Source organism: Phyllobates terribilis, unplaced genomic scaffold (assembly GCF_046119375.1).
Source record: "Phyllobates terribilis strain yellow unplaced genomic scaffold, ASM4611937v1 Scaffold_11__3_contigs__length_659146591, whole genome shotgun sequence".
Lineage (NCBI taxonomy): Eukaryota > Metazoa > Chordata > Amphibia > Anura > Dendrobatidae > Phyllobates > Phyllobates terribilis.
In genome coordinates, this window is record NW_027362771.1 from 311274371 (window position 1) to 311292677 (window position 18307).

Consider the following 18307-nt stretch of genomic DNA (forward strand, 5'->3'; position numbering starts at 1 on the left):
GACTCGGGTGACCGTGGTGCGGGCTGCCATTTTTTTCTCAGTCGGACAAAGAAAAATATTCATTTAAACTTCCCTATCAAATAACACGGGTCAGCGTGCTGTCCCATTCATAAAGCCCTAAAGCAGCCCCTCTGCTCAGAGGTGAGGCCATCACTGGAGGGCCAACCCTAGCCACGACGTCCAATAAAGCCACCAGCGCCATAGCAGCGGCCCGTGCCTGACATCTGATACACGAGGTGCCGGCCGGCAGAGGGCGCTAGTGCCGTGCAGCGCTACAACTCTATGATCAGCGGCGGGAACACGTGACTGATAGCCCAGGACGGAGGCGCCTGGCTGCACAGTCACAGGGTGAGTGCGGGACGGGACAGTCTGTGGCTGCTGAGCTTCTGCTCCATCGTCACTGCAGGAGCGGCGATCGTACGTATTCTGATCGTACACGTAGAGAGGAGCCCGGCGTTACTGGCACTGCCAGGTGTGCGGAATGCGCGTGTATGGCGAGCTGCGTAACGCGCTGCTGTGGCTCTATGTAATGGAGTCTGTGTATCTGTCTAATGTCTCCATGGCAGGATGGACGCTGCTCCCACGTGTTTCTCCTCGGAGTCTGACTACTGCTCAGACTGTGGCTCGGTGCTGCCCCCTCCTGGCATGCAGGACACTGTCACCTGCCGGTCCTGCGGCCATCGCACCCTGGTGACAGGTAAGTGCTCAGTGCTGCCCCCCTCTGCTCCCCTGCAGTGGTCTCACCACTCTGATCCTGTCTCTTCCAGAGTTCCTGGGGAAGTACGTTCACAGATCGGTCATATTTAATCAACTGGACGCCATATCGCTGACAAACGAGGCAGATGAAGATGGAGCCCTGAAAGGACCTCTGGTAAGATGGTGCAGATCTGAGACAGGTCTTTACACAGTCTGTTTCCATGCTGGAGCCGCGTTCACAAGTCTGTGTTCACATGTGGCCGGTTTACAGGAATTGGTAGGAAAATGTCATATAGACAGTGGCAATAGCTGCCTGATACTCCACCGATGGCCCAAAATGCTGCAGTGAAGACCTCGGCTCTTGTGTGGGCGGTGGAGTCGTTCAAAAATAAGTCTACGGGTCTTCATAGAGATTGAGTATTGACTTATGGCCCCCATACACTTTACACCAGGGATGTCAAACTCAAACACACAGAGGATCAAAATGAAAGACTTGGACAAAGTCGCTGGCCAGCCAGTATACACGGTCCTCCATGCGGTGTAACGGGCCCCACACGGTCCTCCATGCGGTGTAACGGGCCCCACACAGGGCTGGTTACTCTCGTGTCTCAGGCCAAATAAAACCACCGTGCGGGACAGATTTGGCCCATAGGCCGGGGTTTGACGTTTGCTTTAGACTGTTGGCTGAACCCCCTAACATCGACCGGTTCAACTGATGGTCTAATGTGTATGGGGAAGACAGACGACTGCTGGTCGGAAGAGATGTCAATCGCTCATGTCTGATTTCAGACTGCCAATCTCTGAGCACTCCTGTGTATGGGAGAGATGGCTGCCAGGTCTTTCTATGTGAGCTAATGCGTCTAGACACTCTATTCCTCTCTGTCGTTGAAAATTTGAGAGATGGCTATCAGCCATATGATAGGTCTAAGCATCGTTCTGCCGACAGCCATATAATATGTATGGCCAACCCTAGTATTGTTGAGCCCGTACGCCGCACTGTCTGCATATCAGAGTGCTGTTCTGTGTGAATGGTAAGTGTATCATGGCCCTGACCCCCAACTATTTGCAGCGTCTAATATATTAGAAGAAAAAAAATGTGTATATGTATATATATATATATATATATATATTTTTAAAATTTATATTAGTACAGACCAGAAGTTTGGACACAGCTTCTCATTTAAAGATTTTTCTGTATTTTCATGACTATGAAAATTGTACATTCACACTGAAGGCATCAAAACTATGAGTTAACACATGTGGAATTATATACTTAACAAAAAAGTGTGACCAACTGAAAATATGTCTTATATTCTAGGTTCTTCAAAGTAGCCACCTTTTTGTTTTGATGTTGGCTACTTTATTTAGTCATGAAAATACAGAAAAATCTTTAAATGAGAAGGTGTGTCCAAACTTTTTGTATGTATAAAGAATGCAGCAGCACTCCATATGGCCAAGATATGTCTTAACAATGAAAATATTAGATCTAAACTGTTTTGCTCAGCTACAAGTACTTACAAAAAATGAAGTTTTTTTAGCGCATAAATTGGCCAATTCATGTGTGCCCATCAACCACGGCAAGGTAACCTCCCCCTGATGGGTAACTACTCTGCATGTTAGGCAGAGTAGTTACCCATCAGGGGGAGGTTACCTTGCCGTGGTTGATGGGCACCCATGAATTGGCCAATTTATGCGTGCAAAAAAATAAGCCTTCCCCACATATCTAAAAAAAAAAAATAATAATATTATATAAATACACCATATTTTTCGGACCATAAGACGCACCTGAGTTTTAGAGGAGGAATATAGGGGGAAAAAGATGTAAACAAAAATGTGGTCATGTTGCCCTGTTAAGGGGGAGAGGGTCTCCTGCTGATACTGCTATAGGGGTAATATCCCCTAATTCTGTACTAAAAGCCCCTACCCCCCTCATCTCTCATCTTGGTATGCATGCCCCATCTCATCCGGGTATGCCTGGCACCTCCATCCCCATTACACAAAAAAAAATAAACACTCCTACTCTCCTTTCTTCTTCTCTCCTCCAGCGCTATGTCCTCCTCTGCAGCCGGCACAGATCTCCCTGCATGAGCTGCGCATGTCGACACTGCCATGTGCGCTCACACAAGGAGATGCTGTGTTGGAAGAGTCGCTACTCCCCACACCATTACTGTGTGCGTGGGGAGCAGTGACTGCATGCTCCTTGATAGCGGGCGCACACTGGAGCCGCAACACGGCTCCTGCTGCTGGGCGATCACGTGTGCCTGCTATTAAAGAGCATGAATATTCACCCCCTCTCCACTCCCATGGGCGTGGAGAGGGGCTGAATATTCATTCTCTTTAGTAGCAGGCACAAATGACCACTGAGCCCTGCAGGAGCCGTGCTGCAGCTACACTGTACGCCCGTGATTAAGGAGAATGATGTAAAAAACTCACAAATTACCCAACATGTGCACATGGCCTTATGAGACGAACGTTGCTTCTGTTGTACGGTGTTAGTTCTGATCCTAGTGCGGAGCTGAGTGTGATTGTTCTCATAATGTGACAGTCATTACTTATCTCACACTGATAACTCCCCCTTTCATTTATTTAAGCTTTGGAGGCAGATTCTCATGCAGAACAGTGACTGGCCCATAGATCTTAAATGGAATCTGTCATAAGGTTTTTGCTATGAAATCTGAGAGAACCATGATGATGTGATCAGCCGGAGATAATCACTACAGGACAACTGGCCTCATGCCCGGTACTCCAACCTAGCCTCCAGCACTGAATAGCTGCTCTCTCTCACTATACAGTGTACACAAGTTGGTGGGGGGGGTGTTACACACTGCTCAACTACTGAGCTCTGCTACATCTGTAATAGAGAAAACTGAGTATCATAACTGCTGTACCCAGTAAACTAAGTGATGCATCACAGGAATCAGGGTCTCTGACCTACCTCATTCTGCTGTCAGATTACATAGCAAAACAACTGCTGACAGATTCCCTTTAACAGTTCATTTATGTATAAGTAAAACCTAGATTTCTCTGGAATAGGACATCAGATTGCAGATATCAAGGTATCATTTTATTCAGTTTCCTCTGACCTGTGATTTTTATAACTTGTAAAAACAGGGACTATAGTTCATCCGTGTTTTGGATCAGCGTATCTGTATTGGTCAGGGAGTCAGTTTTTTTATGTCTGGGGAAAAAAAAACAGCAAAACTTTTCCTATCCATTACAATATTCTTCACAAACAGCACACGAATGGCATCAGTGTACAATATGTGACTTTCACGGACCCAACAACTTTATCTGTGACTCTGATCAAAAGCAGACTTGTTTCTGTGATTGGAAAGAAAAAAACCTGGGTATGTGAACAGTCCCTTAGACTATGGTGAGTACATGTTCTAGCCATGAAAAGCACAGAACATGGACATCTTACGCAGGCCTTAGTGGAGTGGCATAGCTGAGGTGTGACCATGATGACGTGGTGTTTTTTCCTAATTCCTTTCCGCACGGCTATTCACAATGCCGCTGATATCAGTTAGCCATCATATGCGTCTTCTCTTTCAGATCGATCGGCGCTGCAGCCGCTGTGGCTGTGAGAAGATGGTCTATCACACAAGGCAGATGCGCTCCGCAGATGAGGGGCAGACAGTGTTTTATACATGTGTGCAGTGCCGGTGCGTGCAATTTATGTACATTGATAGTCGTACGTCCTTTCTTAGTCTTGTTATATGTGAGCATATGGGGCCGTTTTATCAAAACCACCTAAAAGAGAAACTTAGTTGTTCCTAACAATCAATCACAGCCCAGGTTTTCATTTTACCAGAGCAATTTAGGAAATGAAAGCTTTTTTTTTTTTTTTTTTTTTTTTTCCATTGATTTATCACCTTGGATGCCTTGTTCACACAGAGTGTGGAAACCACGAGCCGCCTTTCAATAAGTAACCAAGGGACATCATGAATGAAACCAAAAATGTATCTATAGCACATTTTCGTAGCTCAGCGGTCTGCATATTAGAAATAAGTAATTCCTTATCAATCCATGGTCGCTAGTCCCATTTACTAATAGTACAGCCATACATATGTGCAAACAATGAAGGGTCCTGGAAAAGCCCAATGTAACTTTTTTTTTTTTCTCTTCTTTTATCTTTACAGTTTACAGGAGAAAGAAGATTCTTGATGCAGCGACTTCTGTATTATTTCAAATTTTCCATTTAGATTTTTTTTTTTTTTAAATTAAAATATATTTTTTGTTTGTACTTTTTCTTCTTCTTAGCAGCTGTTCTCCTTCCCCTTTATTTTTTTTCCCCCGTTTAGTCCTTTTTAGATATAAACTATCTGGTATCCAGAGATGGTATCCTTACATATCCATTAGCAAGCTGCAGACACCTTTTTAGGTCAAGTTCACACATGGATTTGTGCTACGAATTTCGCCCTGCAGATCTGTAGGCATTTACAGTACAATACATGGGAAAGGGATTTTGTAAATCCTAGGCACCCATTGCGGGGAAAAAAATAGCACAAAAGGGAAAGCTTAGTGTGGATCTCAAATCTGTATCCTGCTCATTAATATGCAGCTATCAGTACGGATTTCAACCTGTTCAGCGTTTACTAAATGGAGTACTGTGAAATCCACAAGTATCACATGCAGATTGTAACCAAGGCCGCAGCAGATATTTCCCCAACATGTGAACATAAAATAAGGCCACGGCCCCACTATCAGTATTTGGTCAGTATTTTTTCTCAGGAGTGGGAGCCAAAACCAGATGAGGAACAATCAGAAAAAAGGTATAATAGAAACAAGTCACCAATTCTGCATTTATCACCCACTCCTGGTTTTGGCTCCCGCTTCTGAGAAAAAATACTGACCAAATACTGATAGTGGGGCCGTGGCCTTAGACTGTGCCTCTTCATTTATACAACCACAAAGTTTCTGAAGGACACCACACGATGGGCGTACCCACCGTGGGGCAGGGGGGCCCCTAGAAGCAGGGACGCACGCCGCACACTCAGGGCCGGCGTCAGGATCCGGGTAAGTGCTGGGGCCCTGAGCAGCCAGGGGGCCCCCTCACCGTCGGGCACCCCGCGCGCTATGGGACCCGTGAGCGGAGGAGAGCGGTGTCAGCGCCCGCTCCCCCCGCTTGCTCAGTGCCCCGACACAATGCTTACCCCTCCCCGTGCCTCCACAGCAGCTCCTGCATCCTCCGCGGCTGCTGCACTGTGACGTCTCAGGTCAGAGGGTGCTGTGACGTCTTTACACCGCTCTCTCTCCTGAGCAGTCACAGCGCAGAGCGGGATGAGGCCGGCGACACTGGAGTCCGAAGCAGCGGCAGCAGGTGAGTATTTGATTTTTTTTTTTTTTTTTTATTGTGTGGAGGCCTGTGGCAGTATAAGGGAGGTGGGGGTGTGTGACATCCTGCATGGGGCATTATATGGGGTGGTTGTGTGACATCCTGCATGGGGCAGTATAAAGGTGGGGGGGGGGGTGTGACATCCTGCATGGGGCATTATAAGGGGGGGGTGTGACATCCTGCATGGGGCATTATAAGGGGGGGGGGTGACATCCTGCATGGGGCATTATAAGGGGGGGGTGACATCCTGCATGGGGCATTATAAGGGAGGGGGGGTGACATCCCAGATGGGGCATTATAAGGGAGGGGGGGGTGACATCCCAGATGGGGCATTATATGGGGGGGGGGGAGAGACAGCCTGCGTGGGGCATTATGTGGGGTAACAGCCTACATTGAGCGTTATGTGGGGGCCAGTATTCCGTATGGAGCGTTATATGGGGGCCAGATCCCGTATGGAGCGTTATATGGGGGCCAGTATCCCGTATGGAGCGTTATATGGGGGCCAGTATCCCGTATGGAGCGTTATATGGGGGCCAGTATCCCGTATGGAGCGTTATATGGGGGCCAGTATCCTGTATGGAGCGTTATATGGTGGCCAGTATCCTGTATGGAGCGTTATATGGGAGGCAGTATTCTGTATGGAGCGTTATATGGGGGCCAGTATCCTGTATGGATCTCCTTCTCTACTCCCCTCTTATCTCCTCCTCCCACAATCGTATACAAGATTTCTCCCGTGCTTCCCCCCTACTCTGGAACTCTCTACCCCAACATATCAGACTCTCGCCGACCGTGGAAACCTTCAAAAGGAACCTGAAGACCTACCTCTTCCGACAAGCCTACAACCTGCAGTAAACACCACTGCACGACCCGCTCTACCATCACCTACTGTATCCTCACCCATCCCTTCTAGAATGTGAGCCCTCGCGGGCAGGGTCCTCGCTCCTCCTGTACCAGTCGCTGACTCGTCTTGTTAAGATTATGTAAATGCTTTTGTTATGTATATCCCTATCACATGTAAAGCGCCATGGAATAAATGGCGCAATAATAATAATAATAAATGGGGCATTTTATGGGGGGCCAGTATACTGTGTGGAGCGATTCGCTGGTTTCTGAGCTATTGTGGAATTTACAATAGATATCACTCATGTAATGTAAGAAGTGAAATCTTTGCATTGTACTATATATATATATATATATATATATATATATACATATATTTCTCTTCTATATCTGTTAATCATGAATCGTGGTATGTGTTAAAGGGGCCCATTGAGACTCTTTTGCCTGGGGCCCACAAAAACCTGGAGCCGACCCTGCCGCACACACACTTAGATCACCAGCGGTCGCGGCCAGCAAAAGTTCCCTCTGCGGCCGGCCGCAGGTGACTGCTCTGTTCTGCACCCGTTGGCCGGAACTGTGCAGTGTCACTGCATGGGGTCTGGCCGGGATTACCTTTAACGCACGCTGAGTGACACAGCACGCCGCATGTCACCTGATCAGGGTCCTGACTCCTGAGGCATGCTGATGTAGCACGCTGCCTGCCTCCCCTGTTTTCTGTCTCTGAGAATCCCGCCGGAGCGGAGCGCTTGTCCTGTTACTGTGGGCCGGCTGCCAGTGACTGTGGCAGCCAGCCAGTGTAAATTACACAATACACTCACTCACTGTGTAATTATTGAAATTTGGAAGGGCCTGGGCGTTGGGATTAGGAACCGGTCCGGACCTGGAGAAAGGACGGGTGGTTAAAGACATTGAAGTGGCTGCACTTTTTGAGGAGGCTAATATTTTTTTCCCTGCAACAAGGCATGCACTCTTCATTTTAAGTGCTTTCCCGTCCACCACAGCTACTGTTGAACGATCTTTCAGTACCCTTCGAAGGGTAAAGACCTGGCTCAGAAGTACAATGGGGAGGACAGACTGACTGGATTGTGTTTGATGAGCATCCATCGGAAATTCTTCAAGGAAAATCGGGACTGGATTGAAACTAAAGTTTTGAACAAGTTTTCTTCAAACCCAAGAAAAATGGTATAAGACATGTAATTAGAATATAAATCAAAAATTTTTGCAAGCAAATAATTGTAATAACTAATAAAGCACTTCTATAATTACATATAATTTTCTTAAAATTTTCATTTCACCTTTTTCATTTTAAAATTTTACAACCTGAACGACCATGGCTTGCCCCCCCCCCTCCTAGTTTTGATCCTGGGTACGCCCATGCACCACACTACTAGTTTGTCAGGGCCAGTTCACATGGCTGCATTATGACCTCATTTTGATTTGGAGTACTATTTCAATAGAGACAGAGGTTTTTGTTCTGTGGCAAAAAAGGCCTTTCCTAATATTGAAAATATCTTTGAAATAGGGTACGTGAGCCCTTAAGAACTATTAGTAGGGTTTACCAGTCTCTGCTCAATCCATTCACTTCATTACTTAAAGCAGTGTTTCCCAAACCCCATCCTCACGGCCCCCCACACGTCATGTTCTCAGGATCTCCTTAGTATCACACAGCTGATTGAAGTATCATCAAGGCATCAGGAATTCTCTCACCTGTGCAATACTAAGGAGATCCTGAAAAGATGACCTGTGGGGGCTGTGAGGATGGGGTTTGGGAAACACTGACTTAAAGGGAATCTGTCACCCCCTGAGACTTTTCAGACCGCTAAGATGGGCATACAGGTGATAGAAATGTGAATATATACCTACCTGTATGGCCCCTATTAGCGGTCTGATTGCTGTGAAATTGCTTTTTACTAAATTATTTCTGCCAAGCTTCGCGTCCCCCGGACGCCAAGAAATCTCCACCTGCTAGCCCTATTTCCATACTCACCCCACCTCCCCTGCACGTCACATGCCCCTGTCGTGCAGTTCCCAGCCGGATCCTGCGCTGTTTCCTCTGTACGGACAGCAGGCAGAAGAGCTCCGTCCGTACAGAGGAAACAGCGCAGGCGCGGGATGAGTGGGGTGAGTATGGAAATAGGGCTAGCAGGCGGAGATTTCTTGGCGTCCGGGGGACGCGAAGCTTAGCAGAAATAATTTAAAAAAAGCTATTACACAGAAACCAGACCGCTAATATGAGGCATACAGGTAAGTATAGATTCACATTTCTATCACCTGTATGCTCTTATTAGCAGTCTGAAAAGTCCAAGGGGATGACATTCCCTTTAAAGGGGTTGTCTAGGACTATCATATTGAGGACCTACACAAAGTATAGATCATCTATATCAATCAGGAACGTTACCGATGAGTGAGAACCTGCGGTTTTGGTGCCTCGGCTCCTTTGAATAGTCTAAGATGGAGCTGTACGTATCCCGACAGCTTTATTATATACTGGTACAGTACACACTTCACATACACATCACTCCTTTGTTGCTGTATATAAAATAAATTCATGTTGGAAAATGAATATAGCCTTTAAAAATGGAGCTATGCTGCACTAACTTCATGTGTCATTGACCTTGTAAAGAGCATCTCGTAGCTTTGTGGGACATGCGCAGCTGTAAAGACCAGTGTCCTAAAGCCCTGTGTGTCAGGCAATTACTGTGGTAACAAATAAAGGCGTTCTGCTCCGGCTACAATAACACATTATAGCGCTGAGCTCGGGGAGACAGCACTAATACAGTGATGCAGATGCGCTGGAACCTGGCCTTTTATTCACAGCTGGTATCCGAAGTGCGGGGAACACTAAAGGGACTCGATGCTCCGGTTGCCAGCACACATTTCTCAGTTGCCAGGGTAACCTAGGGACCAGGATTCGTCCAGCCCTTGTACATAGACTTCAGATTTAACTGTATCACTACTTCTTCATATCCCTGAGCTCGTGCCGTGACGGCACTACGGTGCACTCACATCTACAGCGGGCACATAATGTTCTTCCACCATTCATTGTCCTCTGGCCAAGCTGCGCCAACATGGAGAATGCTCTCCAGACATTGGTCTCCCGTTCTGTTAGCATTTACATTGTCTTCTGCCTTTACATTATGTTTTCTGCCAGGGTGTCTGATCATTTTTGATGCGGCATACTCTTTTTTTTTTTTTTTTTTTTTTTTTTGGCGAAACACAAGACTTGATGGTAATGTGAACAGATTCTAACAGCATTTTTCAACCTAGTGTCGTTGAGACTTCCTGCAATTATTAAAGAGTCCATCATCGCCAAAATTCAGCTCCAGAAATATTTATATAGGGGACTTGGCCCTCACCAAAATCATACCACTAATATACATTTTAATGTTGCAGATAAATTATATTTTAATTTATTAATGAGGGCACTTCGGATACCCTCGTGTGTGGCCAATGGCTTGGTGCCCCATTATGCTCTCTAATTTCTATAGCCAGCACTGGTCTAGGTCTTGATAGCCAGCGCTGGCTTTCTCACAGCCAGTGCTACCTAAACTCAAACACCTCTTCCTATGCTTGCACACCGACACTGGAGAAACCTAGCAGTGCACTCAGTGTTGGCAGGTGTGCACTCAGTGTGAGTGCGAGCACATTCTGATTGCGCAGTCCGTTTCCCACCGCTCACTATACTCAGGAGTGTAGCGAGCGGCTTCAGAGAGGAGCAAGAGATCAAAGTGTGCCCGCCTGGACACTGAGCACACCGCTGGGCTCCTCCAGTGTCAGTGTGCACGTGCAGTATTGAGGGTTTGAGTTTAGTGAGTGCTTGCTGTTAGAAACCAAGAATGTCAATCAGGATCAGGGCCATTGCTCGTTATGTAAATCGGGAGGGTATAACGGTGCACTAAGCTGTTGGATACACAGAGTGCATTGATGTGCTCTCGTTTGTGTATGGATTTAAAGTGATTTTATCTGTAACTACAACACTAAAATGTATATTACTGGTATGATTTTTATAGGAGCTAAATCTACTATATATATTTTTAAGTAGCTCAATTTGCATTGTTGGTGGGTGATAAGACTGACTTTAAGGCTGGGTGTCACTGGTTTACTTCACAAACACCTGCATTGAATAGAAGCACTTCCCCTTCTTATTAAATGGTGTTGGTTTCTTTCAGCAGTGCAGGAGTTAAACTGCTTAGCTTTTAGTCTCTGCACCTTCCCACTTTTTAATTTCTCAGCTGTGCAGTATCAGCCACTCCCCTCTCCTATTTAGTCTCTGCTCTGGCAATCCGGATTGCCAGTGTTAAGTCTGGTACTGCCTAGTGAGGAGTGGAGGATTCAGTGTTCAGTAGAGGCGTTTAAGGAGAGTTGTTCTGTTACTGTTGCTTGGTGTTTTGGTTGTGTGCATAGTCCCATCTATTTCTATTTTTGTTTACCTTCCTAATCCCTTTGGTGTTTTCCCAGTTTTATATTTTGTTTGTTTTTGGTATTTTCAATTGTCCCTATATGTCCTTTCCTTGTTTGTCTAGTTTGTGTATTTACAAACACTATTCCTCCCCACTGCCCTGGGTGGGGGAGGGGACAGATGAGGGCTGATTCAGGAGAACTGATTCAGGAGAACAGCCAAGTACGTGGCCCCAACATCTTTGCCATCTGAAGTAACCGGGGGAACAGAGATAGATAGGGCGCCCTTAGGAAGAGGGTAGCAGTCCTAGGTTATTAGACATCAGTATTGTGACACTGGGCCTTTTGGTGATTTTGGCTATGATACAGGTCGCTCAGCCATAGATCACTGTATGAATAGTTTTACATTGGTTGAATATTGTAAACAACACCTATTTACTGAAATTTGCCGGTTTAACAGGCTGCCAATCACCTGATGAACAAGCAAAATGATTGCTTAAAGCACCACTCTGGCATTTTTCTTCCCATTTCACCCCTGAGTGGTATCACTAATGTATGTTCCCTTCCTGTAGTAAAATCTTTACCAGCCAAGGTCTTCTGTTGTTATTGGCTCCACTCCCATCGGTCTTTTGCTTGTTGTGATTAACCATATGGATCCAGTGTTTGTTGTGCAGAGCGGAAGTCACTTCTCAATAATATCAGTGCATGAGAACCAGAACAAGGCTCTCATAGCCTTACATTGAGAGCTTGACTTCTGGTCACTCAGGAGGAGTGGTCAAAAGATGATGGGACCCTCTATGTTTCTATTAAAAGCAATGGGGTGAAACTGAATGGGAGAAGATACAGATTAGATATTAGAAAAAACTTTTTGACATTGAGGGTGATTAACAAATGGAACAGGCTGCCACGAGAGGTGGTGAGTTCTCCTTCAATGGAAGTCTTCATACAGAGGCTGGACAGACATCTGTCTGTCTGCATCGAGCAGGAGAGGTGGACACGATGGAACTGAGGTCATTTAATAGCTGATGTCCGCTAGTATAAAGCCACTTTATGTCGCTGTAGGTGAATGGGGTTGCAACAAGTAAGTCGCAAAAAATCTAAATGATTCTGACTTTTTGCAACTTAGTTTTCAAGATCACTTTACATTGAGTTACAATGTAACTACATTCACTTTCACAATGCTGTGATGTAGCCGTGTCATTCAGTGATCCTTGGCCATGTGACCTTCGTCACGTTCAAATTCGGCATGTAGCTCTACACTAAAGCATTTCTTCCGCAATGACAGCCAAAGGGAAAATAATATTAGGTGGGGGTGATTCAAAGAAGCCCTGGATCTGGCTTATAAATAAGGGAACCATAAGCCCTGAAGCGGCATCTAGAAAGGGGAATACCTTAGACCCCATTCAGACGTCTGATTTTTGCGTATGAATACTATCTGTGATTTTCCCAGAGAGCACTCGTACCTATGATAGTCTGTGAGGCAATTCACATGTCTGATTTTTTTTTTTTCTCTCTCGGACCAACTGGTCCGTGGAAAATATTGGAGACATGTCCGATTTTGATCCGAGGGTCGGCTCAAAATCGGCAATGCAAGAAAATGTGTCCGTGAAAAAAATCTGACCACACGGGAAAAAAAAACGCACGTGTGAATGAGGCCATAGTGAGACAATCCTTTTGAAAATGATCTGCCAGTTGGCACATGAAATACACATTGTTGGAAAACATAAACCAAACTGTTTTTAAATGTCACTTATAAAGGAAATGTTCTAAAAAATATCTTTTTATCTTTTACTTTTTTGTTATATTGCAAGATCACATTAAAAATAGAAAACGGATTTACATCATTTATCTTGATTTCAGGCTTTGCATCCCAACAAATGCAAATTTAACAATTGTATGGACTTTTTCTATTATTTGCATCCTCAAGCCTTACATTTATCTTCATAAAACACCTTCACATTTGTGTATTTTTTAACCAGTTATCGTTTTTTTTTTTAAATACACATGTGTCAATGCGGCCATAAAGTACACTGTATCTTTAGCAAAATAAACCTAACAAACTGTAACACTTTGGGGCACAAATTTTTATATGGTTTCCTGGTAAAAATAGCACTAATTTTTTATGATCAGTTCTAAGTTGCTGAGTTCTGCAGTGTCAGCTGGAGGTATACGGTACTTTGTAAGGGCATATATAACTGTGGCTTTAACAAACTGGTCCACCCCCAAGAATGGAGACTATACAGTATGCAAAAATCTCAAACACTATATCAATTTGGCATCAACCATGCCTCTCCATATATACATTATATATATATATATATATATATATATATATATATATATATATATATGTGCCCCTTTGGAGTTTTTAGCCCTGTATGTTTGAAATGCAGATATGCAAGTAGATCCAAAAGAAAGCATAATGTATTATTCTTACAGTTTCAAAAAAATAATCTTTTAAAGATGGCAACTTAATGATTAAATATATAAAATACATTGAGTGAAATCTAAATACATTTTTTTCTTGATACTCTAGAGTTAAAAGCACTCCCATCTATAAGATACCAGTCATGACAACCACATCTGCACCATAAATGCATCATATGTGAGATGTCTTCTTGACCCTTTTTTTTTCCAGTTAGCATTAATAGGATGCTTTTATATGTTTTTCTATTTCAATACTGCATTTTTTTATGAAATTTACAAGTCAATGGTATCACTGCAAACGCTCAAAGCATCAATGGGTCCAAAAACATTTATCAAGTCATCTCTTAGACTACATCCTTGCTGAGCTGTAGTATCCAATGACTCCTGTGATGCTGGAGTCAATGTATGGTATACTGCTTTTGATTTGCAACTTGGCTCCTGCTTTCCTTCATGGTTGCAAGTTGAGGGAGCTACATGTTCAGCACTGGAACAAAGTACCATGGATGATCCATCCAATGACATTTTACACAAAGAGCTAGTTGTGCTCTGCTCTCCCTTCCATACCCCTGGAGAGGAGGAAGTTGGAGTGTCATGCCTAGTGGTTGGCATAGGCTGTATTATAGGTAGTCCAGCTTCTACCTCAATGCAAGATGAAGTTCGATATAGTCCCCTATCAGAGGCCTTTTCCTTAAAGACACAGTCTTCCATTTGTGTAGAACTTTTTATAGTAAGAGACAAGCTACTGGACAAGGTGGTTCCATGAAAGAGACTCTTGGGTATCAAAGACTCACTGAAAAGTGCCTCATCAATGCTACGTCTCAAGTTGATTGGAGATGGGGGTCGAAAATCAACAGTTGAGTCACTGTCTATTTGGACGCTAATATATGATGGTGTGTTGGAACCATGGGGAAGGCTTAAACCTTGAACCTCCAAGCTTTTGTTGCTGTGGTAAATTAAGCTCAGATCCTCTCCATGACTTAGGCGTTTTTCCACTAGAGTGTAGAGTGGGAAGTATTCTGAGTCACTCCTTGCAATGGTGTCACAGACTAGTAGCTTTTCATGTTGAGAAGAAGCCCATTGATGATTGGTTTTCAAAATAGGTGCCTTCATTGTAACATGGCCAGGCGATAAGTGAAATATCTGTGTCCAGCAATTGGTTCTTCCAATCTCATTGACACAAAAAATTGGGTAGGCTCCTATGAGTGCGAGAGGCAAACAGATTCCTACTTCACAGAGACTTGAGCTTAACTGGAAAGCCCACCAAGGCCAAGGGCCAAAAACAATGGTGCCACCATAGCCCATGGCATACAGTACAGCATACAACTGTAAGCCAGCATTCAAAATGCCAAAGCAGGCAGACAAAAGAACAACGTGGGTGGCTCTGCACCAGTCTTTAAGATTTGCAAAAGGACATCCACTGATATATTCTGTAGGTGGAGCAGAACTTTTGAGGTCATAGATTTGGGTACTTTGGGTTCTTGCAATGCAACAAAAAATGAAGAAAGAGAACGACAGTATAACAGTGAATACAACATAAAATCCTCTAGAAATGAGAAGAAGGAAAGGAAATTGCTGTAAAAGGTCAACAACTACAACTGCTCCTGCTGCAGAGATAAAGTGAAGTAATGCTGCAGTAGCTAAGAGGCAGAGTCGTGGAAAACTTGGAGATGAGTGTTGAAGGCGGCATCTTGAACACAGCAATAGGAATGCAATACTGAAGCTTGATGTCATACAGGGAAACGCCAAGTCATGCAGAAGTAAAGCCGTAAAAGCTGTTAGACGATCCTGGTGGCCGTAGGCATCATAAAACAAGGAAAAGGCTCGGCTGCTGCCTACTGCTATCAGCAATAGGTGTAAAAGTGAGAAATAAAAACCACCTGATGGGCATCTAAAGACAAGGCAAAAAATGGAAAGTAAAGCAAGTAGAGCCACTGATCCATATAGCCCAACAGAGCCATATACCAGGGCTTCCCAAGCAATACCCCAGTCAGCTACCGATGTATTCCAGTCAGCATGCAGTGTAATGAAGATAGGTGGAGAAGAAAGAAGTGGGGAGAGTCCACGAAGAGTTGGGTCAATATCATTCAAAGTTGGCCTTGGAGTCATGCTGAAATCGCATTTTTCTGAACCAGAGTGAGTGCAATCCCAAAAAGCTGAATCTGTTGAGGATGGTGAGACATGTGAAATAAGATCAGTATCTGTGAAGAGAAAAAAAGTAAATGGGTAAATATATATATTAAGTATATCTGCATTTTCTTCACTTAAATCTCTTATTTGAAGTATACAAATCTTGAGAATACAATTTTTGAGGTGTCTCTGTTGACCATTGATGTTTGGAAACAAGATTTTGCATATTTTTTCCACTTTGTGCTGTATGTGAAATCTCTGCTTGCAGCCAAACTTCTTCAGGGTTGTCTCTGGGGGCATGTGCTTTCACCCCTCCCCCAAAAACATGGCCAATCATAGCTCAGCAGCGTCCCAGAATGCTAGACTACTAGATCAGCTATCTATCTGTGATTGGAAGCATCTAGGAGGGAGAGGTGAATGCACACACCCTCAGGGAAAACTATGAAGAAACGTGCAATTGGACTGCAAGCAGAGATTTCACATATTGTTCTCCAAAAGCAAAAAATGTGAATATATCTGCAATGGAGCAAGCTCAAAAATGATGCAGTGCAAAATGCAAAAAAAAAAAAAGAATCAGGGGAGTTCAGGGATTTTTACAAGGCATTTGACTAAATTTTGTCGAGTGAGTGACAGGTCCTCGTTTTTAGAAATCAGAAGCGGTTAAAAGATGTCTAAAAGGCTGAACATGTGCACAGCAAGTTGTTTTTCCACAGAAATGCATATGTTCATTCTTTTAGGCTTTTCATACAGTTTCACCTTTATGATGCTGGTGGACCCACCGAGGTTTTCCTTGGCAAAGCCGCTTCAGGAAAAAGCCGGCGACCTTTTTCTTGAAGCTACTTGGCTATCGGATTTGTTGTCCTATTTGCGGCGTCTCCGCCACCAGTGTCTTTCTTTTTTTCTATGATTTAAACTATAACAAGTAGAAGCTGCCTGAAGACTGAACATGTGCACAGCAATGGCGTTTTTACATTGTGCATTATGTTCACTTTTGGGAAACTTTTTCAGGATGATTCTAGGTGAAATCTGCCTGAAAAAGACTGCACTTACCCTAAGTTAAGTTTTCTTTCCATAAGAAAAGCATGCCATTTTAAATGACATAGGTAAAAATGGAAACACATCACACTGCCAAAATTTTTATTCTAGCACCAAACCCACAAAAGACCATTCAGATCTTATTTCTAGAATATGGCGCTGTCCTATAAATACATTTTATTTTACATGTGTTCCAGATAAATCTCATCCTTCACAATCTGTTGTCTCTCATTGCTACTACAGCTCACAATAAGTTAAAGAGTGGGTAGTTTGGCTCTCAAGAAAAATCCACATTTTTCCCTGAGCAAACACTATTACTAATGAAGACTTAAGGGAAAACTTCCTGGTTTAGTGCAGTTTGTACCAAACATTAAGACAATCCCAAAGGGTCTTACTGACAATAATCCCCCTCGTCTGCCATGTTTTATATTAAAACTGCTGTGTTTATGTTCTACAATACTGCTGAATTGTCTGGAGTTTCCACATGAAAACCTAGTTTTCTTCTAAATGCTTTTTTCCTGTCTTGCAATTCCAATATTACATGGCAGTCAAAATGTTCCCTTTCCATGAAGATAAAAAAAAAACAATCTGTAGGTACTATGAACAAAATAATACATGTACCAAAAAAACATTAATATGTGGATAGAATGTAAAATATTAGTGCAAGTAAACGCTATTTTATGGGATTGGGTTAGTGATGAGCGAGCACTAATATGAGTGAGTGCTTGGTACTCAAATTGAGCAGGTCGGATGCTTGGACAGGGTCCACTCAAGTAATGAGTATAATGGAAGTCAACGGGAAACTTGAGCATTTTCCCAGAAGACCCTAACAGAAATTCTGGGGGGCAAGAAAATCCCTGAAATGGATAAAAAACAGCCCTCAAATGGAATGGGAACAGCATGGGGAAGACGCCTGGAAACATCTCTGACTCCCAGGTGGCTGCTGGGAACCATGTTGTCAGAGTATTACGCCACTTTTAGGGTATGTTCCCACGATCAAAGTTTGTTCAGGCTTTCACGCAGCAGAATTTCCACATGAATCTCACTCCTTGCGTTTTTGCTGGATGCATTTTTGTCTCCTTTGGTATGTTATTAGATGTGCAAAGATATAGATAGATAGATATCCGTGAGATATATAATTAGTGCAGTGCGTGTGTAGTTTACTGTACATGGATTAACCTAATAAATAAATGAAAAAAAAAACACGTGGGGTCCCCCTTATTTTTGATAACCAGTCAAGGTAAAGCTGACAGTTGTGGGCTTATATTATCAGGCTGGGAAGGTCCGTGGTTATTGGGCGCTTCCCAGCCTAAAAATACAAGCCTACAGCTGCCCCAGAAGTGGCGCATCACATTCGATGTGCCAATTTTGGCGCTTTGCTCTGCTCTTCCTGATTGCCCTGGTGCGGTGGCAATCGGGGTAATGGTAGTTGGGTTTGATGACAGCTGT

The 18307-nt window shown here is 43.9% G+C and overlaps 2 protein-coding genes across 4 annotated transcripts in view; one reads left to right on the forward strand and one right to left on the reverse strand.

Annotated features, from left to right (window-relative positions):
• The first annotated feature begins 245 nt into the window (after nt 1-245).
• POLR1H (RNA polymerase I subunit H) lies at nt 246-4939 on the forward strand. 3 transcript variants are annotated; one of them, XM_073650757.1, is made up of 5 exons: nt 246-348; nt 567-697; nt 768-871; nt 4249-4358; nt 4836-4939. In XM_073650757.1, exons 2-5 carry the CDS (start codon nt 568-570, stop codon nt 4858-4860), a joined length of 369 nt encoding a protein of 122 aa, XP_073506858.1. In that variant the 5' UTR covers nt 246-348; nt 567; the 3' UTR covers nt 4861-4939. The 3 variants fall into 3 exon arrangements, with proteins under 3 accessions (XP_073506858.1, XP_073506859.1, XP_073506860.1); XM_073650758.1 differs by having other exon boundaries at nt 277-417; XM_073650759.1 differs by having other exon boundaries at nt 318-472.
• Nucleotides 4940-12530: 7591 nt separating this feature from the next.
• Nucleotides 12531-18307, reverse strand: part of PRRT4 (proline rich transmembrane protein 4) — a 55568-nt gene continuing 49791 nt past the window's right edge. Inside the window, exon 3 of the mRNA XM_073652555.1 lies at nt 12531-15894. Coding sequence (XP_073508656.1) covers nt 13970-15894 — 1925 coding nt within the window. The 3' untranslated portion in view covers nt 12531-13969. The remainder of the gene's footprint in view (nt 15895-18307) is intronic.